Source organism: Gadus macrocephalus, chromosome 12 (genome assembly GCF_031168955.1).
Source record: "Gadus macrocephalus chromosome 12, ASM3116895v1".
NCBI classification, from domain to species: domain Eukaryota; kingdom Metazoa; phylum Chordata; class Actinopteri; order Gadiformes; family Gadidae; genus Gadus; species Gadus macrocephalus.
Genome location: NC_082393.1, coordinates 23,782,077 through 23,809,966, shown reverse-complemented (window position 1 = coordinate 23,809,966; position 27,890 = coordinate 23,782,077). Strand labels below are relative to the sequence as shown.

The following is a 27,890-nucleotide window of genomic DNA, read 5'->3' as shown; positions in this document are numbered from 1 at the left end:
CCTATATCAGCGTGGCCCCGCCCCATAGCGACGCGGCCCCAGGGTGCCAGTCACCTCGATGGTCTTCCTCTTGATCTTCCTCTGGTGCTCCAGCCGCTCCTTCTCCCGCTCCACGGTGCGGGTGGACTCCCGCAGCCGCTCCAGGTCCTGCTGGTACGTCTTCCTCTGCAGCTCCAGCTCCTCCCGCTCCTCCCGCAGACGCTCCTGCGGGGGCGACACAACGTCGTCTTGTGACACACCGCCGGGATCGCAGAGGGGTAACGCGCCACACCTGGTCGGTGCAGTCGCCGATGGCGACCGCACGGTGCCAAGAAGTGTTACTTTACAGACGTGTGACGAGACAACTCGATGTGTCAGAGGGGACAGCTGTGTTTATCCTGCTCGGACGCCCGTTTGAAAAGAGTGCTGTGATGGAGGAGGAGGAGGAGGAGGAGGAGGAGGAGGAGGCAGTGGTGGAGGAAGAGGAGGAGGCAGTGATGGAGGAGGAGGAGGAGGAGGAGGAGGAGGAGATAGCAGTGGTGGAGGAGGTGGCAGTGGTGGAGGAAGAGGAGGAGGCAGTGATGGAAGAGGAGGTTGAGGAGGAGGAGGAGGTGGCAGTGGTGGAGGAAGAGGAGGAGGCAGGGATTGAGGAGGAGGTTGAGGAGGAGGAGGAGGTGGCAGTGGTGGAGGAAGAGGAAGAGGCAGGGATGGAGGAGGCAGTGATGTAGGAGGAGGAGTAGAAGTAGATGGCAGTGGTAGAGGAGGTGGCAGTGATGGAGGAGGAGGAGATAGAAGAGCAAGAGATGGAGGAGGAGAAAGAGAAGGAGGTGGAGGAGGAGGAGATGGTGGACGGAGGAGATAAAAGAGGAGGAGGAGACGGTAGATGAGGAAGTCTCACCTCCAGCCGGGCGCACTCCTCCTCCCTCTGGTGGAGCCGGGCCTCGGTGGCCTCCACCTGCTGCCGGTGCCTCTGGCGCTCCTTCTCCCAGCGCTGCTGCTCCAGCCGGTGCTGGGCCTGCAGCTTGTGGAAGCTGGCCAGCTCCTCGCGCTGCAGGGCCAGCGTCCGCTGCTTCTCCTGCTCCAGCAGGATGTTCCCCCGGTGGCGGCCGGGCAGCGAGGCGCGCTCCGTCAGCGAGGCCCGCTGCAGCTCCATGTGGCTGTCCTGCTGGGAGATGATGGCCTGGGGACCGGGGGGGACGGGGGTTACACAGAGGCTGACGGGAGACGGACTCATGGGAAAGGGTGACCAACAGGGTTGCCCCGCACTTTTTCGGCTTGTGAGCTACTTTCACAATTACCAGGTCAAACACAGATTTATTTATATATACCGAGTACATACATATGTTGAACCAATGAGGATGCTTTATTTATTAAAAAAAACTAAACCTTTTTTTGGAATGTCAAGCAATCTACCCGCACAACCTATGCGATCGCTCGGTCGATCGCAAACGAAGTACTGGGCACCCCTGGTATATAAGGTACGTTCAACAGAGGGAAGTTCCGACCGTGCGATCCGATTGATATCACTCCGCCGTTGTATTGCTGGAGCAGCATAAAGCTTTTGACTAGGAAGCTATGTAGTTCTATAATTTTGGAGCCTGGGTCTGAACCGGCCTTTTCTGTCTACAGTTCCCCGGTGTGAACGGGTGGCGTGAAGTCTTGGCCGTCGCGATTGTTTACAGTGGCCTACGTCTCCGTGACACAGAGGGTGGTCTCTCACCTGAAGGCTGTACAGCCGTTGGGAAAGCATCAGCACTCTGTCGAAAAACTGAAAGAGAAGAGAGAGAGAGAGAAGGGGAAGCAAACATCATCAGCACCACCACCACCACCATGAACAAATACCACCAGTGCTTCGGTGGGATCTTTAGGAAAACAGCACAGTGCACTGCCCGGGCCTTGGCCCGCCCATGTGGATCGGGCGGGTGGGCCCCGGAGAGCCAGCATCCTAACCTCGGCCTCCGGGAAGGAGTTGGACCAGATGCGGTTCCAGCTGGCAGGGGGCGGGGAGCAGCCGTCCTCAACCTGAGAGAGAGACGAGCCACAAGCCACACAGTCAGATAGTACCGAGACCACTGTAATTATCGCACACACACACACACACACACACACACACACACACACACACACACACACACACACACACACACACACACACACACACACACACACACACACACACACACACACACACACACACACACACACACACACTACTATTTACACAGGACCAGTCGGGTCAAACATTGTTGATCCTTTAAACAAAGGGCGTTTCGCCCTGGGGTGGGGACTGGTGTGCGCGAGGGCAGCTTATGCGGACAGGCCGGGTCACCAACGTGTTATAATGTGTTTGTCTGGAGATTCTTGAGGATCAGGAGGACCAGGGCTGGCAGGTTGCGTCATCGCACCCTGCCCTCTATTTAGGACCAAACACGGTGAGGTAAGACACGCGGCAGACCAGCGTCATGTGGACGGCACACTTTCAGGACGGCCGGGCGTGTTTACAGAAAACACTGTGGCGTTGTGACATCTCTGGCTGGTGACGGACTGTGTGTGTGTGTGTGTGTGTGTGTGTGTGTGTGTGTGTGTGTGTGTGTGTGTGTGTGTGTGTGTGTGTGTGTGTGTGTGTGTGTGTGTGTGTGTGTGTGTGTGTGTGTGTGTGTGTGTGTGTGTGTGTGTGTGTGTGTGTGTGTGTGTGTGATCCTCACCGCGTGCTCCTGGGTGTGGCTGCCAGAGAGGTCTTTGAGCTGAGGGTCTGAGCGGGCTCTCTGGCTCCTGTCTCGACTCCTGGCCTTGTTCCTCCTCACACTGCAGTCTGGCACAGGCAAACACACACACACACACACACACACACGCGTCACAACAAGAAATGCCACACACAACACAAATAAACAGAAACATTCCAAGTCAAACAAGTGTACACATACAAGTGGGCCTGCATGACAAGTCGTGTTGTGTTTAAATTGTGGACCATACAAACAAACAATTATTTGTTTCAAAAGTGATTTCCCAAATGGCCGCGATCACAAACAAAAACATGGTGGTGCCATGCTCAACGGCCAGGTCGGTGGCTGGACTCACTCTTGGGGAGGATGCTGGGGCTGCTGTCGTAGCCCCCGAACGTGCCCGCTCTCCTGGGTAGATTCCCAGAGGTGCCCCCACCCTCCAGCCGTGGGGATGAGGAACCGTCCCTCTCCTCTTCATCCTCCACCTCCCCTTCGTCCTCCGCCTCCTCCTCCTCAACCTCCTCCCTCACCCCAGACTGGAGCAGATTCTGGAGGTTCTCCACTAGAGAGGATGAGATAGGGAACACGATGACGAAGGGAGCCTTAAGAGACCCGACCACTTGAAATACATCATTTGCGTTTGTTTGTGTCGTCTGTGCGTCAGGCCTTGTTTATAACAAGGTCCCCGTCCCATTTATTCAATGTAGACACTCATCACATCAACTGCCAAGCTCCCATTAAAAGATGCACTTTTCCTGGAAGTTCTTGCGTCAATGTACCCCGAGATGTAAACAACCCATTTCTTCTTCAGTGTGTGCGAGTTCCCCCCCCCCCCATACCCTCGGTGATGGCTCCCTTGAGCAGCGCTTCCCCCTGCTGGAGGTCCGAGGCATCGCCCCGGAGCAGCAGTCTGGAGCGGGAGGCCGTGTCCTCCAGGCCCGCCGTGGTCTCCGCCATCTCGGCAAACAGTTGCAGCTTCTCGGTGAGCGCGTGGACCACCAGCGCGTCCTTCTGGTTCAGACGGTCTACGGGCGGAGGGAAGACAAGGTCGGGTGTTAAAAGAGAAGGCCTTATTGATGATGCATTGGGACGGATGATACAGAAAATATATTGAATTTAAATGTCACTGCAAAATTATAACAAACACATAGTTTTTTACATTTTGATGAAAAATTTAAATAATTCCCGATTTGGCGGGGCTGGCTGAATCTGTTAAAGAACTCAAGGGTTTGGGTGAAGTAACAAAGTTAACTTGAGAAGGACCACTGTGTGCTGTCGCCCTCTGGTGGCCGAGTTCAATCCGACAAACAGCCTTTACCTTGGAACTCTTTGAACCTCACGGCCCGCGCCTCCTCTTCCTCACTGAAGAGCCTCCCCTCTGTGTGTGGACAGCTGGGACGAAGAGGAAGAAAGGAGAAAGAAGCAGAACAAATTATACATATGGGAACAGGAGCAATGAGTAACTAATAAATCCCAAGTGCTACATGCTATTATTCCCAGCCGTTTCAAGTCAAAGTATTTTTTCCATTGCGCCGTTTCAAAATCGTTCAAATTTCAAAAGACCATAATAAATTCCTCTATTCAAATCCTGATTTTCCCGCGACTTCGAGGTCGAACGGGTGGAGCAGAGCCCCCAGGAGAAGGCGGGGTGCCTCGGAGGCTACCTCTCCATGGCCTGCCGGATCAGGCTCATCCAGGTGTTGCGTTCCTCCTTGGAGCTGGTGTGGATCTCGTACATCTCGGGCTCCTTGGAGGAGGCGCAGATCAGGAACATGGCCTTCTCCTCGTGGGCCACCTCCCTGACGATGAGCTTCTGCAGTGAGATCACAGACGGCTTGTTGTCCTGGAGGGGGGGGGGAGAGAGAGAGAGAGAGAGAGCGAGAGCGAGAGGGAAGAAACAAAGTTGGAGAATTCAAAATTAAAAACTTTCGGCTCATATAACGGACAGATGTAACGTAACATGTGAATGATATTGAAAATTAGGGCCGGATTCACGTATTTTATTTTATTAAAGTATTATAATAGCAGCGAAATAATGTGGAAGAATTAAAAAATAGAACGTGGAGTGGTAAGCTAACGGGCTCATATGAACAGATACAGGTGAATGATATTGAAAATGAGTACCAGATTTACATTTTTTATTATATCAAAGTATTATAATAGCGAAATCAAAGAAATAATGTGGGAGAATTCAAAATTAGAAAGTGTAGTGTTAAACCTTCGGCTCATGTTAACAAATCTAACGATATTTGTGTGAATGATACAGGTGAATAGTATTGAAAATGAGGGCCGGATGCACATTTTTTAATTATATAAAAGTCAAGATTCACAAGACCACATATTACTCAAACACACTTGACGCGACACATGCCACTTTTGTTGGTGGTGGTGGTGACAGTATTGGTGGTTTAGTGGTGTTGGGAGTGCACTCACCACCATGGCGAACACGTATCGCTGGTCCTTCTCCTGCAGCAGAAGCAGCACGTCTGACAGAAGCACGGCCAGGATGTCTGGGGGGCGGACAAAAGCAACGTTCGGTAAGGAGATGGGTAGAGAAGGTGAAAAACTAAACCCCGCTCCCATGGACGACAGATCCGGAGCTCACTGCTGCAGTTTGGGGAGGAGATCACATTTAGAAAGGATACATATGCACCCACCCCGCTGCCTCCTTTCTACCAGTGGTACACTTCATTAACATACGACCACTGCTTATGTGATGAAAACATTTTCAAAATTACATAATTAAATTATGAATTCATTTAATAAACCCAGGACAGGAGAGGAGAGCAGAGGGAGAGATAAAGACTCTACAGGAGACTGTCTGCAGGTCCATCAGATTTCTATTACGGTTTACTATTCAGACTAATAAAATAAATGAAAAGCTTCATTCTGACTGTTGACCCACTCAAAGGGCTGAGGGTAAGGGTGTGAATTGCACCCTCACTAACCAAACGTGAACCAGTGACAGAGCTGGAATAGCTCCATAAACTAACGTCAACGGCTTATCGTTTAAGGTTCAAGGGTTCCTCCCTTGGTTTTGCAGAGAGTTTCATCTCCCTTATCGCGCGTGGTACCACGGTAGGCCTCGGAGATCAAGTTACAATGCAAATAAAGAAGATGAGTGTGCAATGCCCGGACACGTGTACTTGGGATATTTCAGGCTGCTCTTAACATGCATGTCTGTCGCCATGTACGTCATGCATGTAGTCTGTAGCGCACGTCTTAAACGCCCTGTAACCTTGTACCGTGCGAACAAGTTCATAATTAGAACATGGAGTGGTGAACTCTCTGGTCCCATGTACAGATATAACCTTACTGATGAACGACACTGAGGAGGAGTGCCAGATTCACATTATTAATTAATGCAATTCTGCAAATAAAGGAAAGTGGGGGTAGCTAGGTGGCTGAACCAGGTAGTGCACCAACCCTGTAGGTGACCTCAGCTTCAGTTCCCTCCTATGGCCCTATGCTACATGTCCTTCCCTTCCTTCCTATGCTACATGTCCATCCTTCCTTCCTATGCTACATGTCCATCCTTCCTTCCTATGCTACATGTCCTTCCCTTCCTTCCTATGCTACATGTCCTTCCCTTCCTTCCTATGCTACATGTCCATCCTTCCTTCCTATGCTACATGTCCATCCTTCCTTCCTATGCTACATGTCCTTCCCTTCCTTCCTATGCTACATGTCCATCCTTCCTTCCTATGCTACATGTCCTTCCCTTCCTTCCTATGCTACATGTCCATCCTTCCTTCCTATGCTACATGTCCTTGCCTTCCTTCCTATGCTACATGTCCTTCCCTTCCTTCCTATGCTACATGTACTTCCCTTCCTTCCTATGCTTCATGTCCTTCCCTTCCTTCCTATGCTACAAGTCCTTCCCTTCCTTCCTATGCTACTGGTCCTTACCTTCCTTCCTATGCTACATGTCCTTCCCTTCCTTCCTATGCTACTGGTCCTTACCTTCCTTCCTATGCTACATGTCCTTCCCTTCCTTCCTATGCTACATGTCCTTCCCTTCCTTCCTTCAGTTCCCACCCACTCCTTCCCTTCCTTCCTATGCTACACTTCCTACCCTTCCTTCCTATGCTACATGTTCTTCCCTTCCTTCCTTCAGTTCCCACCGATTCCTTCCCTTCCTTCCTATGCTACATGTCCTTCCTTCCTATGCTATATATCCGTTCCCTCCCTCCCCCGTTACACCCCCACCCACCTTTGAGCCGCCCGGAGGCGGCCTTCCAGTGCACCGTGCCCGTGTGCAGCAGCGTCCTCCTCCCGGGGGCCAGGTCCTCCCGCCGGAACACGCGGCCGTCCTTGATCTTCCCCAGCGCCTTGGGCTCCATGCGGCCGTGGATGTCCCGCAGCCGCAGCGTCTTCTCGTGGAGGTTGACCAGCGCGTCCACCTGGACGATGCCGTTCTTGATGAGCACCAGCGCCCGCGTCAGCTCCTCGTGCTCCTCCGTCCCCGCTGAGGAGGGGGGGGGGGGGGGAGAGGCAGGGAGAGCGGCGGGCGTGAGGCGGGCAGAGGCTTCACCGTTTACAGGACGCCCCGACCGTCGCTACGACGGGGGCTTTGGGGGGGGGGGGGGGGGGGGGGGGAGAGATGCTCCGATACCGTTTTTCCTTCCCGATACAGATTCCCCTTCCTGAACTTGAGAACTCAGCCGATACCTCCCCCCCACACCCCTCTTACGCACTTATTGTTTGTTGTACGTCCTTGCACTTCAAAATAGTACTCATCATTGTGCAGCATCTGATCCTAGCGGTCTTTATTGTATACGGGGAATGGGTTAACCTAGCGATTGTTAGTGCTTGGCGCTTGGTTCTACGACAGCGATATATTGGTTTCCCTTTCTTCTGACAAAGGTACTTATTGTAAGTTGCTTTGGATAAAAGAGTCAAGCATTTAGTACAACGCGTTAGAATAGCCGTCAGGGCGAGCGGGCGGCCCATTACCTTCCGTGTTCTGCAGGATGCGCTCGACCAGTACGGGGTACTTGGTGATGCGCTGGGTCACCAGCAGAATACACTCCGTCACGCCCAGCCTCCGCACAATGGGAAAGTTGTTGATTTTCTAGAACCATCAAAAGCAGGAAAAAAAAAAAAAAGGCAGAGAGAAAGAGCAGATGCATTGAGCCGATAGCCATGCACTCAAACATCTTGGGTGGAGGACGGTCAGACTGTCTCTCGCCCGGTCTTCATCCACGGCCACGGCGGACTCACCCGCATGAGGTTCTGGAACTTCTTGTTGTTCTGCAGCTGCTCCTTGTAGAAGCTCACCGCCTCCAGGTGGCTACTGCAGAAGTCCCCGTAGCTCTCCTTCATCTTCTCCCCGATCTCGCCCGAGAACTGGGGAACAAACGTTGAGGAGATAAGGACGCTTCCTGGGTGCCAATGGCTTCAAACAATTTATTTATTTTTCGACTCATTTCTTCAGAAGGTTCCTTGGTTCATTTGTTATGTTTTTTGAAATGGCCTCAACTACAACCGTGTTTGATTCATATCCCATTCTGAGGCAGACGTTATGTTATGGTTGAGTGGAAAATCTGCTTGGCACTGACATTGTAAATATCACACACACACACACACACACACACACACACACACACACACACACACACACACACACACACACACACACACACACACACACACACACACGGACAGTCTTTCCTCATCAACTTTTGGGCTTGGAATTCACCACTTTTCAGACTATGCCCCACAAGACTATGACTCATGGAGCCTTCTGCCAAAAGGGACGCAACCACAATCATAACCAGATTAGACAGTTCCTCATTGGTACTTCCTGTTAATCCCTTTACTCACTCTATTTTTTGTGCTCACGCCGTCTTTTGTGTGCAAAACACACACAAAGAGTGAGCGAGTGAGTGAGTAAGTGAGTGAGCGGAGCGCGTAAGTGAGTTGAGTGTTTGTTGCGTCACCCCTACCTGTCCAATGAGCACATCCGCCAGCCTGGTGATAAAGTAGTTCCTCTCGCCGGGCGCCAGGAGGCAGTCCCGCCGGCGCTCCTTGAGGCGGGACAGGAAGTTGGTGTGGAGGTCGAGGAGACTCTCCAGGCGGGGGAACAGGCAGTCCAGCTTAGACGGCTCCATCTGCAGGTTCTCCTTCAGCTCGCGCACGTACACGCACAGCATGATCTTCAGCGTGCGCACGTGGTGCATCTCGGTCTGCATCAGCTCTGGGGTGGAGGAGGGGAGGTGGGGATGGCAGGTTATTCCCGCCATCTTCTTATGGCGAGATTCTACTGGTTTTACATTGTACTGTCCCAAGGAAATGATTCTTATTTATTTTGCATATTTTAATGAATAAGGGTGGACATAACTATGTTTCAAAGGTAGAACTGAATTGGCCATTGTGTCCTCATATCGTAAACCTAACTCAAAGTAGATGTTAGGCTCTGCTGTTTTATACTGCGGTTGCGTTTTAATTCTTATTGAAAAAAATGATAAGGATTTAGATATTTAAATAAAATATGTTATTGGCTGCTATTCTATGACGATGCGAAAATGTGCGCAACACCTTTATTCAAAGCCTTCTACATTATTCAAATATCTATATCAAGCCTCACCGTAGATGACGTCCTGTCTCTTCACCATCTCCTTGGAGTACTTCTTGACACACTGCTGGTCCACGGACAGACTCCAGGACTCGGCCTCCAGGTCCTGGGCGTCGGCCTCCAGCTCCGCCCGCACTGCTACGTAGTGGACATCTGGAGGAGAAGGGGCGGGGCTAGAGATGTTCAATGGCTGCTATTTTTTCCTTCCCGATTCCGATTCCTGAACTTGAGTATCAGCCGATACCGAGTATATACCGATAACGCATCCAGCATTGTAACTACTAACAGCACTTGTTCTTATTGAAGGGTTCTCTTACGATGACAGCAATGTAAAGTCGGTTCACCTACTGTCTACATTTTTTTTTTTCAGAACTAGATCATTTACCTTTATAATATAGAATTATAATAATACATTAATATTCTTGAAGTTAGGCGTCCCTTCATCTATTTTTTTCCGAATTTGCAGCTCCAGCAAATGTAGGTCGGAATGACGAGACCACCAAAACTGTATTTTAGGCAGTATCTGAGGAATTTCCGATACGTGTATCAGTATCGGAAATTGCTGTATAACTTAGTGTAGGTTTAAATTTGATAATGTGCTGTCAAAGACAAAATACCAACAAGGTTCAGGCCAGCATGTGTTTCGATTCAGCTCATGTGGTTCATACTGCCTCCTAGCGATCTGTCGGCAGCTTGTCAAATGTGCGTGTGCTCCTGCTAATTCCTAAGATTTGTCGGCAGAAAAGGCTGTTACTAAAATAGTGCCAAGAACACGTCTGGGTTATTGATGATGGCCAAACTAAGAGGAAACATGGAACATGGTCTTTCAGACATTAGCCAGGACTACAGAACAGAGCTAATGCTGTCAATGAACCCTAAACAAATATCTGAAATCAATTCCAATAAGGGTACATAATAGACAATATGGTGTTCCAATGTGACATCTTTTGACTACTTGGCAACTAGGATCCAGCCATCCCCCTCAGCGTGTGGCCTGGTGGCGGAGTGGCATGGCGCTTCGCCTTCAAAACAAGGGCGTGTATGATACAAATCAGCCCGTATCACAGCAGCACGTAGCACGGCACGCCGTTGGCCAGTTCCCAGTAATCCTCTCCCTCTCTCTCTCCCACACGCTCCGCTTTAATGAGCAAGGGTTAGGACACCTCCTACTCTCCTCCCTTCCAAGGATGTAAGAGCTGCACCGTCTCCCTCAAAAAACAAAAAACCTGCTCTTCTTGTAAATCCACAGCGATAAAATAACAACCTTTAGACAGACACACACACACACACACACACACACACACACACACACACACACCAAAAGAATGGCGTGAAAGAAATATTTTCAATGCAAATAAATCGTCAGGAGTTATGGAAAACCGTGGTCAAGGGACCCACCTTCTACGAGGATGGACTCGGTGGTGGAGGGGGCTAGGGAGACCGTGTCGTCCGCTCGCTTGCGGAAGGCATCGGTCTCATCCATCTCCCCGGGAAGGGTTCTAGTGAGGGTTGGGGGGGGACAGACAGACATTAACCAAGACATCCACAAAGAGAGCTTGCAGAAACGTGTCACGGGTTTCGGTTATGCCATCAATAAGCGCCAAATCGTGAACTTAAATTGAAACACGATTCTAAGAACATCCTGCTACGTCCCAGGGGGTTGAATGAGCCAATGAAAAAGTTTTTTCAGCTATTATTCAAGACATAGAACATTATTTCCCAATTTATCTTTTATTATTTAAAGTAGATTCCACTATATCCAAATTCGACAGCAACGTAAAAACATACAGTGAATGCAGAAATGTTTGCACGTGCGCGTACGTGCATGTGCGTGCGTGCGGGCCTACCCTGAGATGTTTTGACGGAGGCTGGAGGCGTAGCTGAAGGGCTGGGTGCCGGATCCGCGCGGGACGAAGCTCATGCCTGGGGAGCGGGGCCTGCCCGACGGGCCATCGGCGGTCAGCAGCGACGCTCGGCCCGGCTGCTCTCGGGGCGCCTCCCCGTCCGCGCCTCTGGACCCTGGGGGCGCAAGCGGAGCGGGGTGAGACGGGAGGAAGGAGGACAGAGAGAGACGAGAGAAGAGCCAGTCGGACGGACAGGAGGAGGATGAGGTGGCGGCGACGGCGGAGCTGGCGGCAGAGGGGGGGGAGCGGGACCTCCTGTCGGCGTGCTGTCCCAGCTGGCAGCACTTCTTCAGCCAGGAGCGGGGGAGGCTCTCCAGGAAGTGGGAGGTGAGCGGGTCCCGGTGCATCAGCGCGCGGATCCCCCGGCGCTCGGAGAGAGCCCGCGAGGACGAAGAGGAGGAGGAGGAGGAGGAGGAGGAGGAGGAGGAGAACGAAGGGGGATGCATCGGCAGTTTGGCCCGGCATCGGGCAGCCCGGTTGGGGCCCTTGAAAGCGGCGAGCTCCATCCGTCCAGGCGCAACACGACGACCGCAGAAACGCAGGACCGCACAATCAGGCACCGGTCCGAATGGTGGAATCGAGGGCTCAGCAGCGATCAGGGTTTCAGCGGGAAAACAAATAGAGGAGGAGGGAGGCAGCAGGCTTTATAACGAGACCTCACCCCTCCCCAACAACACGATGCTGTGCATCGTGTTGTTGCTTCTAGAACAACCTCCCGGGGGTCACTCGTTTCGTCGTCTCCTGGACCCCCGTGCTGAGCCCTGATTGGCCAGATCGGGAGGTGAAAATAAAACAGGTGTGTGGCGGATTCTGCTGTTGCAAGGAGAATAACAACCTCCATAGCTGAAGATTAACTTAAGCTGCTCTCTGCAGTCTGAATCCGGTTGCACCGATAAAACGCAGTTTAAACCTCAAAAATGATCTGCTCTTCATAAAGATAGATATTGATAACACACATGTTATCCAACTATCACATCTAATAATAAGACAATACTTTATCGGATCGCAGAATGGAAATTTGCGACATTAATTTCATGAGTATTCCCTGCATTATCCCCAACTAATAACCAGCTTGCGTTTTGGGAGACCCTGTCAATCATGCTAAGCCTCAGCTCTGTCCCCAGAGTGACAAACAGAGCCGGTTAATTTGACACAGTGGGCCACTTCCCCCTCGTCCACACAGCAGCGGATCAGGAGGTGAAAACAGAGCAGGTGTGTAGGAGAGGACTCCAGCTGTTCCAAGGAGGACAGCCGGTTCCATAGCAGAAGATTAACTTAAGCTGCTGTCTGCTGAGATGGGCTCCCGGGGCACAGATCAGATGCAGTTTACAACAAGAAAAATAGCCCATCATTAAATGATGGATCGTCATCGATAGTCTGACTACAAATATGAATCTATTACATCTAATAGTTACAAGAAACTTTACTGATCCCGGAACAGAAATTCACGATTATTCATTTAATAACAAGAGTTTTCCCGGCAAGAATTACCAACAGTGCACACCTCAAAACCGGCTTGTGAGCTGGGACACCCTGTCCATCTTGCTAATCCTCAATAATGTCCCCAGAGTGACAAGCAGAGCCCGTTAATTTGACACAGTGGGCTTTCTCCTTACCCCCGTTTCCCTCAGTGTTTAATCAAACTGCTCGGATTTCGTCACCACGGCAACCCCGGAACATCAACACAGACGCAGGAAGTCAGCAATTAGGTAAATAATCAAGTAACGAATATTCAAAACATACATTTTAATATCATGTGTGGGGGTGTGTGTGTTGCTATTACCAAGGTTGGAAGGCAACGTCCTGTTTTCTCGCTGTAAAAAATAAATTAAAAAAAAAAGTTAGATGACATTCCTATAGGCCTCTCTGTGACATATTGGTATTATAGTTATATATTAATGTATTAATAATTTTGTGCTTACACAAAATACTGATGATTCATGGCTTTAACCCTTTACAGGTTTAAAAAACGTTGAACTTAAGTTTAATTTAAAACAACATTTAATTTGAAATATAATGACACTACATTCCCAATATTCTAAATAAACAATCAACACTTGATATGAATTGGTAATATTGTCATTACCTTATTCTTGTGGCTGTTGCACTCCCCCAGCAGAGTCCTACAGTTCTTATGGACGTTCACGGCACAATCTGAAAGACAGGACAGAGCTCCATTAGGACCACTGTACTATAGACCTCAACCAGCCCTGGGCCACTGAACGTCACGATTCCCCCCCCTCACGCCGTTCTGAACTGAGTGCTTAAGTATTGTCATGAGTTGATGTTCGTTACATATCTTTAGCATGCTCCTTCTCCACATTTTCCAGCTTTCGTCCAAGACGAAACTTTGACGGCACAAACATTGTTTACTTGAAGTGGATTACATGTTTTTTATAAATCCACAAAAATTTTCAAGATGAAGAAGTCGCAAACATCACATGATGGAAGGAGTTGACAGAGGAGGCTTCCGGAGGTACATCTCAAATACCATTTAGTTTCCATCATTACATCATTAAATAGGGCGGGTTGCTAGGGACATTAAGATTCACAAGTGGAGGCGAGAAGCCAAGCCGGCATTTGGCAAATACCAGACCCCTCTGCATCATTCTCATCTTCCTCCCTGGCTGTAGACTGGCTTAAATACACCACATGAAATAGCCTAATGGAGCTAGCAAACACCGTACTGCATAGCTTGGCTACTAGCTAGCCATCATAGGCTTACGTCAAGATATATTGAGCTCTGCTCTGACCACCTGAATACCCAAACCTATTGGGTCATCAATAAGTTCAATAACAACTGTAGTCAACCGCCTGTTGAGCAACGGAGACTGTTGAGTAATGGACACAAATTAAAAAGAAGGCTCACAGCACACAGAGTCACACATACAGTCACAAGACACACACATACGACCAATAGGGATCGGTGCAGTGGAGGTGAAAACAACCTGGCCTAATGCATCGAATTTGACAAACAACCCTGATGTCCATGGAGGGTAACTCAATACTGCCGGGCTTAGGGTAGAGGGTAGTATGTCAGAGCTGCAGCAGTCTCCGTTATTTACGCCATTCAGTGCGGCTCTCTGACTTTCCACACCTGTGTGTGTGTGTGTGTGTGTGTGTGTGTGTGTGTGTGTGTGTGTGTGTGTGTGTGTAACCACATAAATGTCCTGCTTATGCCAGGCAGCAAGGTGATTGTGTGTGACTACAGGTGGCATGGTTAGCTAACAAAAGTTGGAGTGTAAACATGGCGCTCCCCTTTCTCTGTGCTGCCTACTGAAATAAACTGCTTCCTATGGCCCAATATGTGCCCCTATAGTCACCTCTCTGCACTTCCCCTTCTATGAGGCTCAAGATAATACCGAACAAAAGATGACCGTCTTTGATTAGATAGTACCCCGTCACCCTTTCTCATGAGACCAACAATCGCTCGATTGCAAGGACAACATAACGGCCATGTTTTAACCATGACATGCCAGGCGTGGGCTGAAATGATGACAAAAACCAGCCCTTTGGCAGAGGCTCCAAAGATTAAAGAAGCAGCACCTTTTGAAACAGAACCCCCTTGATTTCGTCAGAAAGGTAGTCGGATGTCAGCCGTCCCTGGACTAGGTGACAACGGCGGTAACACGAGCCGAAGCCGTTCTTTGATTTGTCGCTACAGGCGCCGAACGCACCCGGTGAGCTGGCCGGTCAGGAAGCAGTCAAGCGGCCAAATCCAAGCAGAGTATTTTTCCACACCACAGCTGTGCGAAATTCTACTCTCGCCCCCAGCCCGGCTCACTCACAGGAGGAAAGGCTCGACCGGTCATCAGTGTCTAATGAGGTCCGTCAGGCCGGTGCAGCCACGCCCAGCGTCTTCAAAGACCACTAAGAATTCACTGGACAAGAGCGACACTGGGACTAATGAAAAGATAAGAACACCTCAGAGCTTAGCATTTTTTTACAGAGAAAACTCACGGTAGTCCTTTTTTATAATAGCATCAACATGTCATCAAAATCACCGAAAGTACTCAGTGGGTGATCAAAAGTAATGGCTGCCTACGTTGCTGTGGAAGATCTTATCAGGCTTTAGAACAGAATGTTGCTCGATGGGACCAAACAAATCAAAACAAGAACGCTATGTGCATTGCCAACTGACAACAGCTCTTTCAATCACTCACCTCCACAGCCAGCATTTCCTTACTTAATCATGAGGCATAAGAGGCTGAATCTATATAGACTAAAAAAAGATTTTATAAAATAATGGTTCACTTCAAAGCCCCTCTGAATTGAATATAAACTGGATCCACGACGCCCATAAACAGGAGGAGTCCAAGACTACAGCAGTGAAAGTCCACTCCTGTCACGCCATCCCTCAGACCTCCACCTTAACCTTTATCCACCAACTGAGCCAATACCTGAGGACTGACGGATGACCTATTTCAGGAAGCAGGCTTGTGGTGTACCAGCCACACTGAGACTTCCACCGACTATCAACCGTGAACTCGCACAAACGGAAACAAGGCCTGTCGGTCTTCCATTGGACCATAGGAATGCCTGGCTGCCTATCCCTATTTGCTTAGGTTTGCATCAAGCTGGAGTTAATGTTTGACCTATGACCAGCAATGATCATCCCTGTGCTCAGATAACAGGTTGAGAGGAGCGACGGATAAGCACTCCAGAAACAAAAAGGACCGCATTAAACTGGTCATCTCCAAGTCAACATATGAGTGCCACTCCCGTCTCCTAGCCAAGGAGAAAGAATGTGTAAGCCCATGTTATCTTACAAGGAGAGGCCACCTCCGACTTACTACAATCACACCACCCGACGTCCAGGCATCAAGGACATGTCATTCTGGTGAACTCGCTCTCAAGTTACCTTACAAGTGGCCGTTACAAAAAAAGTGTTAAAAGATACTTTGACAGCATGGTAGAGCTTTTCTTGACCTATGAAATCACTGTATGGTGTAAAAGCAGGGTACGGTTGCAGGTATAGGCCTACACCCTAGAGCTCAGGTACCCTGGCATTGTTCAGTCTAGGAATAAGAGTTAAAACTCCTGCCAGCTCCGTTAGAGGAGCTGAACAAATGCTGCAGAACCATTTTCAGTTCTACCCTAACTTGAGAAGGTGCCACACACTTTGGCACGTCAATTAGGGGTACAGAAGAGGACAGGATCTGGAGAAGAGAAGAAAGAACGTCACAGACTTATTACTGTGGCAGGTCAAACCAAAGACTTCCTGTGTCAGTGCCTGTTCCCACGTATAAATACAAAAACAATATTTGGGCAACGAAAAAATATTCATCTTTAGAATGTAGGGCAGCAGCGTGCCGAACGAGCAAAACAATATATCAAGGAAAGTAATTATTTCTTTAAAAGGAAGGTAGTTAATGTCTCTTTTTATCATACTGAAATAGAGTTTTAAAGTTTGGAATCTCCTTTTACGATCGCTCTTAAAGTGTGTAAGAGGTATAAAGTCTCCTTCAAATTACACATTTGTACACATCTAGAGGCAAAAAAAATAAACATAGGTAATTGACATTGCAAGGGTCTCTGAAAGATACAGCGAACACTTATGTCACTTTGATTGGAGAAAGGATGAATATTGTTGAATAAGGCAGTACACTCGCAGCCCATATAAGTAAGTATAGGGACGAGCAAGTGTCAGGCATTGGCAGAGGGCAATGCAGTGATGCTTTAAGTAGCAAACAAGAGACAAACGAGACACGGTTTGTGCTACCAGAGCTTTCAGCATAAAGAGTACGATGTGACCCAGTCAGAAAAGTTATGCTTTTTTAAAAGCAGAAGGGGATGAACACCTTGCTCAGCCACTATCGCTAGCTCGCTGTGAATGCATCCTTGACCGACGTAACAACTACGATGGGAGCACTACTTGAAAATCACAGTCCAGACTGTTTAAGCAACAGATAATTTATATTCCAATATTTTTAAAGGATTATGGGGGATGCCAGTTCATTTACTTTAGCGATGTGCATCTAAGCAGTGACCCCTACGACATTAAATGGACCATGGATAAATGTGACAATAGCTAGCTAGCGGCTAACTGGTTGTTCACCTGTTGAGGCACACATAAAAAAAAAAAAAAAAAAAAACACCGCTCAGAAAAGTGGCAGGACATTAATATAACCACGAGAAACAACACTAACATGGTCATATGGATTATGGCCAAGGATAATGGCTGTTGACTTCAACAACAACAAACAGCTCGTTAGCCAGCTAACTGAGGGACGCGGAGTCGCTCTCAGTCCACTAGCATCCCGGCTAGCATGCCGAGTCACAAGCCATCTACAACGCAGCAGCCCACTCACACACTCGATCCTCCACTTTGATATTCATTCACACACATTGGCAGCCGAGGGACCCACAAGCAACAGTTAAGATACACACAGTGGGGCCAAAGTAAACGACAGGCTAACATTAGCGGGCTAGCTGGCGGCCAGGATGTGTGGGAAGACCATTGAAAGAAACAACGGGAGTTTATCCACCTGATCCCGCTTGGCTCCACAGGAGCGACCACTTACCGTTCAGAGAGTAAAACTAACTATTCCCCTTCTTGAGTGGCGGTTCACTGAAGATGTCGTATTCCATACACCTGCTGAATCAGTGCACTCACTGGGATGAATGCAAATAAGGGTTCCACACTCTTCTTTTTGTCCAGTTTGGTCTCCTACTCTCCAGTGGGAACAATCTCTGGCATACAAACGACGCATTCCACGGGCTGATTCTAGGCTGATTCCCCCCAGGGCTTCAAATTAAAGAGATACTCACTGATTTTCTCACGCGTCTACGCCAGGAGACGCTGCAACTAGAGTTGGATGTTTGTTATCTGACTAGATTGTTAAGATGGATTTTAACGAGCGGATAAAGCTCTGAAAAGCGCAAATAATTGTTTGTTTTGCGTTGTATATGCGCGTCCGTGCGTGCGTCTGCGTGTGTGTGCGTGTGTGTGAGAGAGAGCGGGAGAGAGAGACATTAATGATTCATCCTGTCTTGTATGGTCAATGTTAACTAAAAAGTCTGAATGTCTGGTGCCCTGCGTCTCTCGATATGTGCCAGAACAACGTTGTTTAATGAGCACAATAACCACCAACAGTCAAGCATTACTACACTACTACACTCCTTTGACAAACTATGTAATATGTAGTAATTCGAGAGAAATTTGACTTTTAAACTTAATAGGCTACACGTTGCATAGATGCAACAAATGTCCATTTATTTTGTATATGACTATATAGGCCTACATTACTCCACAGCTGACTGCTATATAGGCCTATCACAGAAGTCACAATGTTATAAGCGTATAATAACAAACAATGAGAATCCTAGTTCCGTTTCCTAGTTCTGTTAACTAGTTCTTTGGTCTCTAACTTTCGTGTTTAAGTTAGGGACTTTCTTAAGGGGTTGTAAAGGGAATGTTCCAACAGGAGACACCATCCATCACGCGTGCATAGCCGAGAGCTCTGTGTCTCATCACGTAGCCCACTGGGAGAGACGTCACTGGCATATGAATTTAATTCATATGAGCGGAGGAGCCAACAGCTGTTGAAAGATGCTTCACAGTCGTCCTCATGGTGGATGTATGGCCATGTGTTTTCGCTTCAGCATGCCATACCATGTCATTATACTCAATAAAAACCTGTCTTCTGCGAGAACCCAAGATAAGTTTTGCTCATCAGTGTTTTTGTTTAAACTGCGATCAGATGATGGTACAAGTGTGGTAGTAATAATGACAATGTATGCTACTATAACCATACGGAATGGCCTGCATACAGTCACTATTACCACAGCACTGCTCAGTGGTGGTCCAGTGTCTATGAATATTAAATGCAGCAAGGAAATGGGGGAGGATAAATGGCAGACGAAACCCAAAGTGAGTTGATGAGGTGTGAATATTGTTACACCCAGTGTGTAATCACTTTATGGGACAAGTAGACCACCTGGGTTCAATCTTACATGTGCACGGTGCCAGACAGGGTAGGAAAAAGGTGGAAATACAACTTTTTGCGTGGGTGTGTGGGCATGCCTGCGGGCAGATCGTTGTCTGCATATGTGTATCTCATGAACTTGCACAAGAGGATGTAAAAGTGTGGTAAAAGTTTGGAAAGGTGCAAGCCATCATCTGTGTGTGTGTGTGTGTGTGTGTGTGTGTGTGTGTGTGTGTGTGTGTGTGTGTGTGTGTGTGTGTGTGTGTGTGTGTGTGTGTGTGTGTGTGCGTGCGTGCGTGCGTGCGTGCGTGCGTGCAGGCGTGCGTGCGTGCGTGCGTGCAGGCGTGCGTGCGTGCGTGTGTGTGCTGGGGGGGGGGGGGGGGGGGGTGAGCAGTGAACCGCAGACTCACTCGTGCACTGGAGGCCATGCTTCCGATGCAGGCTTTTGCTGCACAGTGAGCAGTCGGCATAGCTGGAGAAGGAGCCCGGCACCAGGTCATGCCCGGGGCTGTCACTGCTTCTGCTGCGACACACTTTCTCCTTCTCCTTGGGCTCCCTTTCCTTCTCCTTGACCCTCTCCTTGTGGTGCTCCTTGTTTTCTCTGTTCTTACCCTGGGAGGAAGTGGAAAGGGTTTGTATTTGCATTGGAAGACATGGAGGAAGACATGATCAAACATAACATTGGGGACGATACATCCTATGCCAAATACATTTCTCGAAAACATACAGAAGTAGAGTGTGTGGTTTATTGAAGTATATCCCCCTTAGCCCCCCACAACCCTCTTACGTACTTATTGTATGCTGTACATCCTGGTAATAAATGTACGCACTTCTTGTATGTTGTTCGTCCTGGCCCTTAAAAATATAGCGTTATACAGTGATATATTGTTTCTCTTTTATCTGACAAATGTACTTATTGTAAATCGCTTTGGTGTAAGCGTCTGCTAAATACCCGTAATTTAAATGTGAATGTAAGCAGAGCATATTGTAGAATAAAACAGCAGAGTCAGAGCGGAGGGCTTACAGCATAGTGTGGTTTATATTAACCTTGTCTTTGGTGAAGGATCCAGTCACCCTGTTCCTCAGAGAACTGAGAGTTCTCTTCACCTTGGTGCCCTTTTCCACCTTCTCAGTCGGTCCATCTTCTTCCTCATTTCTGACCAAACAACCAAAACATGCTCTACATTAGTCAATTATTCCCCCAAAAGGCAACACATTACAGATTATAACATGATCATTTCTTGATGTTGACATTATAATCTTTCCCTTTTTGAACACCTGGGCCAGTGGCCAGGTTACTCGTTAGAAAAATGGAAATATCTGGATTACAAAATGTTCATAGAATAATAAGGGTTGATTTATTTGGGTCAAGGTTCCAGAAGCAATTCCTTCGTGTGTCCAGTAGATGTCCTCCTAATCTCCTTAGCCTTGTTTTGTTTTTTCTTCACCTGTGTTTGATCCGGCACCTGTGCTTTAAAGGGGACATATTATACCACCAGGTGTGAGTGTGATTTGCCTTACAAGCCGTTTCGAAAATCTGCCCCATATGACATCATTAATGGGCGTGTCCACCTAGATATGGGCTGGATAGATCAGTCTACCAGCCTACCCAGTGGACTGAAGTAAACGTTGCTCATCTATCCAGCACAGATCTAGGTGGACACTCCCACTAGTGATGTCAAATGGGGCAGATTTTCTAAACGGCTTGTAAGGCTAATCACACTCACATCTGGTGGTATAATATGTCCCGTTTAAATAATGTTCCTTCGTTCACGTGTCGGTGGCGTGCAAAGTTCTTACGAGTTTCTTCAGTCTTATTTTCCATATAATGTACGACTAAACTGGATGTTTCTTTGTATCAAACTAGGACAAATCTTTTGTTAATCTGGTAATTCGTGAAAGAGAATAAACCAACAGAAAAGCTCAGCCCTACTGTCTCCTGAATATAAAGAGGATACAGACGGATTAGATTGCCTTAACTGGGAATGTCTTGGTCATCTGATCCTCATGTTCAGCCTAACATATGCTGTATACATCATGTCTGGACATATTGAGATAGTCATGTGTCATATGAGATTGTCAACTGTCATATGGTTATCATCACCATTGGGTTGTCATAAGGCTATCAGCTTTAATCACGCACTTCAAACCACTTCTGTATATGATCATACGGGCACAATCGTTATGCAAGTGACCTCACACACCTCGGGTTCGGGATTGATTTTCAAAGAGTGTTCGGAAACTTGAAACTTGGTTGTTGTTTTTGTTTCGGTTTTCTAGTGAGAGGCAAGTATTTTTGTGTTTTTTGTGTGTAGGTTTGTGAAAGCCTTCTTGTTGCGATGATGCTGGGCTGTACTTACTCATTGTTGAGGAACTCGTACCAAGTGACACTTCCTGATTCCTTGGCCTCTGATCTTACCCCTCTTTGTTTGGCCCTGTAGAAGGCAAGAAAATGCCTTGAATATCGAAACTCACAATCATCCAAAGAAAAGTACCAACATTTCCCGAGACATAGACAGTCAGACGGAAATTACTTAGGTTAGACTTACAAAAGACAGTTCTGAAGAGGTTGCGTGCCCCGTGAATTGACAAAAGTGGATATAGTGAATCAGATTAATAAACTGTTAATATATGAGTTTAATTTCTCCTATTTGTACCTCAGGGGAGATTAAGATCCCCCATTCACAAATCCAAATACATCCTCATGCAGGTCTTCTTATTTATTCACCACACAGTGGGTCCGATGTACCATGCATCCCACCACACAGCCAAACCTGTTATTTTGAACACATGCTGCAAGCATTCACGGACGGATGAAACGTAAACACAAAGTGTCCAACGTTTTGTGCCTGGGACGGATCGTGTGCAGTGCTAAGCTCAGGCGAACGGACCTCCCTCTGATGTTGACTTACCCGTGGTACAGTCTGAGCTCCTGCAGAACCCTCTGAACCCTCATCCTGAGACACACAACACAGCAGCACTGAGATGAGGAGCAGGACGGTGGGAGGACGGGGAGGAGGAGAGGAGGAGAGGAGGAGAGGAGGTGAGGAGGAGAGGAGGAGAGGAGGAGAAGAGGAGAGGAGGAGAGGAGGTGAGGAGGAGAGGAGGATGGGAGGCGGACGACAGGAGAGGAGAGGATAGCAGAGGAGAGGAGAGGAGGAGACACAAGGTTTGGGATTAGGAAAGAGGAGAGGAGAGGAGGAGAGGAGGAGAGGAGGCGAGGAGGAGAGGAGGAGAGGAGGCGAGGAGGAGAGGAGGAGAGGAGGTGAGGAGGAGAGGAGGAGAAGAGGAGAGGAGGAGAGGAGGTGAGGAGGAGAGGAGGAGAGGAGGAGAGGAGGAGAGGAGGAGAAGAGGATGGGAGGCGGACGACAGGAGAGGAGAGGATAGCAGAGGAGAGGAGAGGAGGAGACACAAGGTTTGGGATTAGGAAAGAGGAGAGGAGGAGAGGAGGAGAGGAGGCGAGGAGGAGAGGAGGCGAGGAGGAGAGGAGGAGAGGAGGAGAGGCGGCGAGGAGGAGAGGAGGCGAGGAGGAGAGGAGGAGAGGAGGCGAGGAGGTGAGGAGGAGAGGAGGCGAGGAGGAGAGGAGGAGAGGAGGAGAGGAGGTGAGGAGGAGAAGAGGAGAGGAGGAGAGGAGGTGAGGAGGAGAGGAGGAGAGGAGGAGAGGAGGCGAGGAGGAGAGGAGGAGAGGAGGAGAAGAGGATGGGAGGCGGACGACAGGAGAGGAGAGGATAGCAGAGGAGAGGAGAGGAGGAGACACAAGGTTTGGGATTAGGAAAGAGGAGAGGAGAGGAGGAGAGGAGAGGAGGCGAGGAGGAGAGGAGGCGAGGAGGAGAGGAGGAGAGGAGGCGAGGAGGAGAGGAGGAGAAGAGGATGGGAGGAGGATGACAGGAGAGGAGAGGATAGCAGAGGAGAGGAGAGGAGGAGACACAAGGTTTGGGATTAGGAAAGAGGAGAGGAGGAGAGGAGGAGAGGAGGAGAAGAGGATGGGAGGAGGACGACAGGAGAGGAGAGGATAGCAGAGGAGAGGAGAGGAGGAGACACAAGGGTTAGATTAGGAAAGAGGAGAGGAGAGGAGGAGAGGAGGAGAGGAGGAGAGGAGGCGAGGAAGAGAGGAGGTGAGGAGGAGAGGAGAAGAGGATGGGAGGAGGACGACAGGAGAGGAGAGGATAGCAGAGGAGAGGAGAGGAGGAGACACAAGGTTTGGGATTAGGAAAGAGGAGAGGAGAGGAGGAGACAGGAGAGGAGGAGATGAGAGGGGAGGAGGGGAGGAGAGGAGAAGAGGATGGGAGGAGGATGACAGGAGAGGAGAGGAGAGGAAAGGAGGAGACAGGAGAGGAAGAGAGGAGAGGAAGAGATGAGAGGGGAGGAGGGGATTGGGAGAAGAGAGGGGAGGAGGATAATGGGGAGGCAATGATTGGAGAGGAGGTGAGCGGAGAAGGGAGACTGGAGAGGAAAGGGAAATACAAGAGGAGAAGATGGGGAGATGATTGGATGGGGAGGAGAGCCGAGAGGAGGCAAGGACAGGGGGAGGAAAGGAGTGGAGGAGAGGAGGAGTAGAAAAAAGCGGTTGGGGAAGATGACAGGAGAGGAGAACATACTCAAGTGGATGAGAGGAGAGGGAGCATAAAAAAGGGCTGGCGGAAAGGAGGGACGATGAGGGGGTGGCGGAAAGGAGGAACGATGAGGGCAAGGGGAGGAAGGGGGAAGGAGAAAGATGCATATAGATAGGCGCTCAGAAAAGGAAGGATAAGTCTGAAAAAGATTGTGGAGGGAGGGATGTGGAGCGGTGAGGAGTGTCAAACTGGGGTTTGGGGAGAGGGCAGTCCCATGTCTGCTACCTCCTCACTATCTCCCAACACACACACACACACACACACACACACACACACACACACACACACACACACACACACACACACACACACACACACACACACACACACACACACGTACACAAACTGAGGGGCCATCTAAGGAGCTAAGAGAGCTGGTTGGGGGTGGAGGGGGGAGGGGGGGGGGGGGGGGGGGGTTAAAGACATATGACATGGAGCAGAGATGTCAGGAGGGGAGCTGGAAGCCCCCTCCCTCGTGGGCGGCCGGTCGACACAGCGGGCCGGGGAAAGCAGAAGTGCCGGGCGGTGTGTGCACTACTGAAATGAGCACAGAAACACCACTGCCAACCTCATGAGTTGTGATTATTATCGACTACGGCTAACCACTCGGCTGTAGCGCCCCGCTTTCCTGCGCATCGTCTGTGTTTTGAAACGAGGTGCGTGCGCTGAATCATGGAGGAAATACAAATAAAGTGCTGCCCTGACAATTTAGACTTCTTCTTCTTGGGGGAGCACGATGAGAAATGCAAATGAAAGAAACAAACCACACCCAATATTTTGTCAAATTGAAAATGTGAGGGTAAGGGTGTGTGTGTGTGTGTGTGTGTGTGTGTGTGTGTGTGTGTGTGTGTGTGTGTGTGTGTGTGTGTGTGTGTGTGTGTGTGTGTGTGTGTGTGTGTGTGTGTGTGTGTGTGTGTCTGTATGTGTGTGTGTGTGTGTGTGTGTGTGTGTGTGTGTGTGTGTGTGTGTGTGTGTGTGTGTGTGTGTGTGAGAGACTGTGTTTGTGTGCGTGTGTGTGTATGTGTGTGTGTGTGTGTGTGTGTGTGTGTGTGGACTTACATGTGGCTCTGTCCTTCCGCAGAATGCAAGTTCTCCTCAGGGTCCAGTTCCTCTGTGTCTTCATAACAACAAATAGAGATAGAGAAACTCATGTTAATGATAACTATTGTGTACTGTATCACACAATTGTAATCACATACATTTTTATCACACACACACACACGCACGCACACACACACCCCTACCCACGGCAGCCCCTACCCAACTCACACACACTTTGCCCCACTCCACACACACTCTCTCTCACACTCTCTCTCACACACACACACACACACACACACACACACACACAGACACACACACACACACACACACACACACACACACACACACACACACACACACACACACACACACACACACACACACACACAGTACATACAGAAACAGAACACAAACAGAACACAAATCCATAAACAGCCTGTCAAACCTTGGGCCGCCCTGGCAGCTTGTTTGGAGGTCTCCACCAGCTGGGAGATGTGTGCTGCCTGGCTGCACTCTGGGGCCAGGAGCTCAGAACGCCTGTCAGGCCACCGCTGAAACCACCAGGACACAACCTCAACACAAACCACCCACACTGACTGAAGAGTGAGCTGAATTAGGATATATGTGCAGTAAGAAGGAGGGAATACGATGACGAATGATTGGACATTGTTTGGAATTATTTTCGGTTTGGTAATGAAAATTAATATATTGAGTTTAAGTTCATCAATAAAGTGATAGAGATATAAACATATCAAAATATTTTGGGGTTGAGTTTTGTTTCCATTGTAGCATTAGGTTAAATACCGTGTCTCTCTCTTTAGTGTAGGGAGGTATTTTAGGCCTGGGTCCGTCTGTTTCATCCATTTCCCTCTCTCCATCACTGTCCATGGCCATGGTGTCTAGGCTCAGTCTTTCAGCACATTAGGTCAAGGAAAAGAAAAGGAAATCAGCCTGAGACTATAAGCACCAAACCACCACCAGCCACTGCTTAAATATAACCTGAACATCGTGCTGGTAATAATGCATGACAAAAACAATGGAATGATAGAATATATAATGGGCCCTATCTTGCATCCGGCGTAATTGACTTTCTCACTGGCGCATGTGTCGTTGCGCCAGTGAGATTCAAATGTGCTCATGACTCTTAAAGTGGATGGGAGCTGGCACTCTCATTGGTTTATTGCACGTTACGTCCAAACCACACCTACGGGTAATTAGGCTACTTCAGACCAACCCTTTTTAGATTTGGGCCGGGCGCAAGAGTCATTTTTGCGCCGGTAAAATAGCAACATCGCCATAGAACCGCCCACAAAGCTACTTGCGCTTGGCGCTTCTCAGTTGCGTTTCAGATCGTTAAAATAGGGCCCTATATGTTTTATGAGTATGCTAAATGTCTTATTTACAGAAGCGACTCGGTTAGAAGTGGTAATCAAGGTATTAGATGTGGTGTTGGTTGGAGTTCCACTTTGATGCATAAGCTGACAACACACCCAAGCCTGCAGTCATTTCTCTAGTCCTTATAGCGGGAAGTTCAAGGCCACTCTAGTGTGACAACTCATGACCTCTACGATAGAGTTGCTGATGGCTTGTTTAAAAAAAACATCCACCCATCTATCCCCTCCAGACATCCATGAATCCCGTGAGCACGAGTCTGACGGTCACCTTCTCCCCTGGTTGAAGCAGGCCACAGGCACCACCCAGCTGTGCCTTCTCGAGGTGGACATCGATCGCACGAAGATGGGGAAAGCGTCGAGGTCAGGGTCCGGATCCTCCGTGCCCCCTGCCCCCACCAGACCCTCTCCCCCCAGCACCCCCTCTCCCCCCGCCGGACCCCCCGCTCCCACCAGGTCCCAAGACACCGCCGCGGCCGTGGGTCTCTCCGGATCCATCGCCGTCAAAAGTTGATCCAAACGTATCGTCAAACTGAGCCCCACGACGGGGGCCTCGAGGGGACGGGTGTCCGGGGCGCTGCCCAGCGGCGGCGACACCCCCGGGACGGGGGAGATCCGGGTGACCACCAGGCTGTTCTGCAACCCCGGCGGGGTTCCGCTGGGGCCCGCGAAGGTCAGGTCCCACTCAGGGGTCCCCGCGGAGCCGACGACCGGACTGCTCTGGCGGAGCCGCTGAAGGTCCTGCGGTTGGCTCCGCGGCGACACGGTTGCCGTGGACACCGAAGGCGGCACCCCACCCTGGAGGTCCTTGAAGTACTCGGAGCCTCGGAGAGATGAGCTCAGGCCCTGCAGGTCCTCGCCGCTGCTGCCCTGGTCGGCGTCGGGGAAGTCGTAGTCGCTGATCACAGAGCAGGAGTCCTCCTGGTAAACGGCAGACGGGGTTAATAGAGCAGGCAGACAAAAGGTAGGACTGAGAAGGTGTAGGAGCAGCGATAGAAAGACGCAAACGCAACTCAAACGATACAAAAGGAATGCCCGTAGCTAGCTTTTGTCCTTTTAACCTAATCACAACTGTATACAAAGTCAGCGGATGAGAACACTTCCGAGATGAGTGAATGCTTGATTCAGTTGAGACGTTGTTTCCGCCGCGTGGGACATTTGTTGATGCCACATTATTTTTCAAACCCTGGCTAGGGCCCTGAGACCGTGATCACTCTATTGACTCTATTTCATTCGATAAGCCTTTACCATTTAGTAGATGATTTGGACAACACAAGAGGTTTAGGCGTCGCTCGCTCAAGGATGCCTTACAGGAAAGTCTGCAGACAATTCGGGGTTTCGAACTCAGAACCTTCGTCAACCACCCTCACCGCTACCAGATCATCCTGCCCCCCCTTTCCTTCGGAAAACACATCGTTCCAGGATCGGTGTTAGAGAAGACAGCGGGACCGGCCTCACCTGGTCCTCGGAGTTTGGGCGTGGGAAGTAGGCGTCCTCTGCGATGGAGGCCGGGGACAGGGAAGAGGCGGACCCCGTTCCAGCATCGCTGGGGCTGGAAGGCTGAGCACTCAGAGGACCGTCGACCGCACCGCAGGGATCACTGCCTGGCTTGCACTCTGAACCTGGAAGACAACACGGGAAAATGAGGGTGATTCCATCCGTCTGTGTGCATCCCCCGCTGCAGGTCACGCGCGGATGAAGTGGATCCGTCTCCATCTCTCACCTGAGGTG

The 27,890-nt window shown here is 49.5% G+C and overlaps 1 protein-coding gene across 2 annotated transcripts; it reads right to left on the bottom strand.

The window, feature by feature from the left end:
• arhgef18b (rho/rac guanine nucleotide exchange factor (GEF) 18b) lies at positions 1-27,890 on the bottom strand. 2 transcript variants are annotated; one of them, XM_060066477.1, is made up of 28 exons: positions 27,618-27,890; positions 26,431-27,080; positions 25,573-25,678; positions 25,214-25,319; positions 24,784-24,841; positions 22,024-22,068; positions 21,472-21,546; positions 20,159-20,267; positions 19,522-19,723; positions 13,270-13,337; positions 12,967-12,997; positions 11,127-11,298; positions 10,678-10,778; positions 9,292-9,432; positions 8,651-8,901; positions 7,926-8,051; positions 7,659-7,776; positions 6,916-7,170; positions 5,136-5,212; positions 4,367-4,545; positions 4,021-4,094; positions 3,542-3,727; positions 3,058-3,264; positions 2,685-2,791; positions 1,930-2,001; positions 1,700-1,747; positions 878-1,159; positions 1-204 (listed from the first exon to the last, which is right to left on the bottom strand). In XM_060066477.1, the coding sequence occupies exons 1-28, from the start codon at positions 27,873-27,875 to the stop codon at positions 7-9; spliced, it is 4,302 nt and encodes a 1,433-aa protein (XP_059922460.1). In that variant the 5' UTR covers positions 27,876-27,890; the 3' UTR covers positions 1-6. The 2 variants fall into 2 exon arrangements, with proteins under 2 accessions (XP_059922460.1, XP_059922461.1); XM_060066478.1 differs by lacking the exon at positions 22,024-22,068.

Excerpts from the sequence above, each read along its gene's own strand:
- arhgef18b (XM_060066477.1), bottom strand. The coding sequence starts at position 27,875 with ATGGAGACGGATCCACTTCATCCGCGCGTGACCTGCAGCGGGGGATGC. Across the intron at positions 25,679-26,430 it reads TGCTTCAACCAGGGGAGAAG|ACTGAGCCTAGACACCATGG; the intron begins GTGACCGTCAGA and ends ATGTGCTGAAAG. Across the intron at positions 7,777-7,925 it reads AGTTCCAGAACCTCATGCGG|AAAATCAACAACTTTCCCAT; the intron begins GTGAGTCCGCCG and ends TGATGGTTCTAG.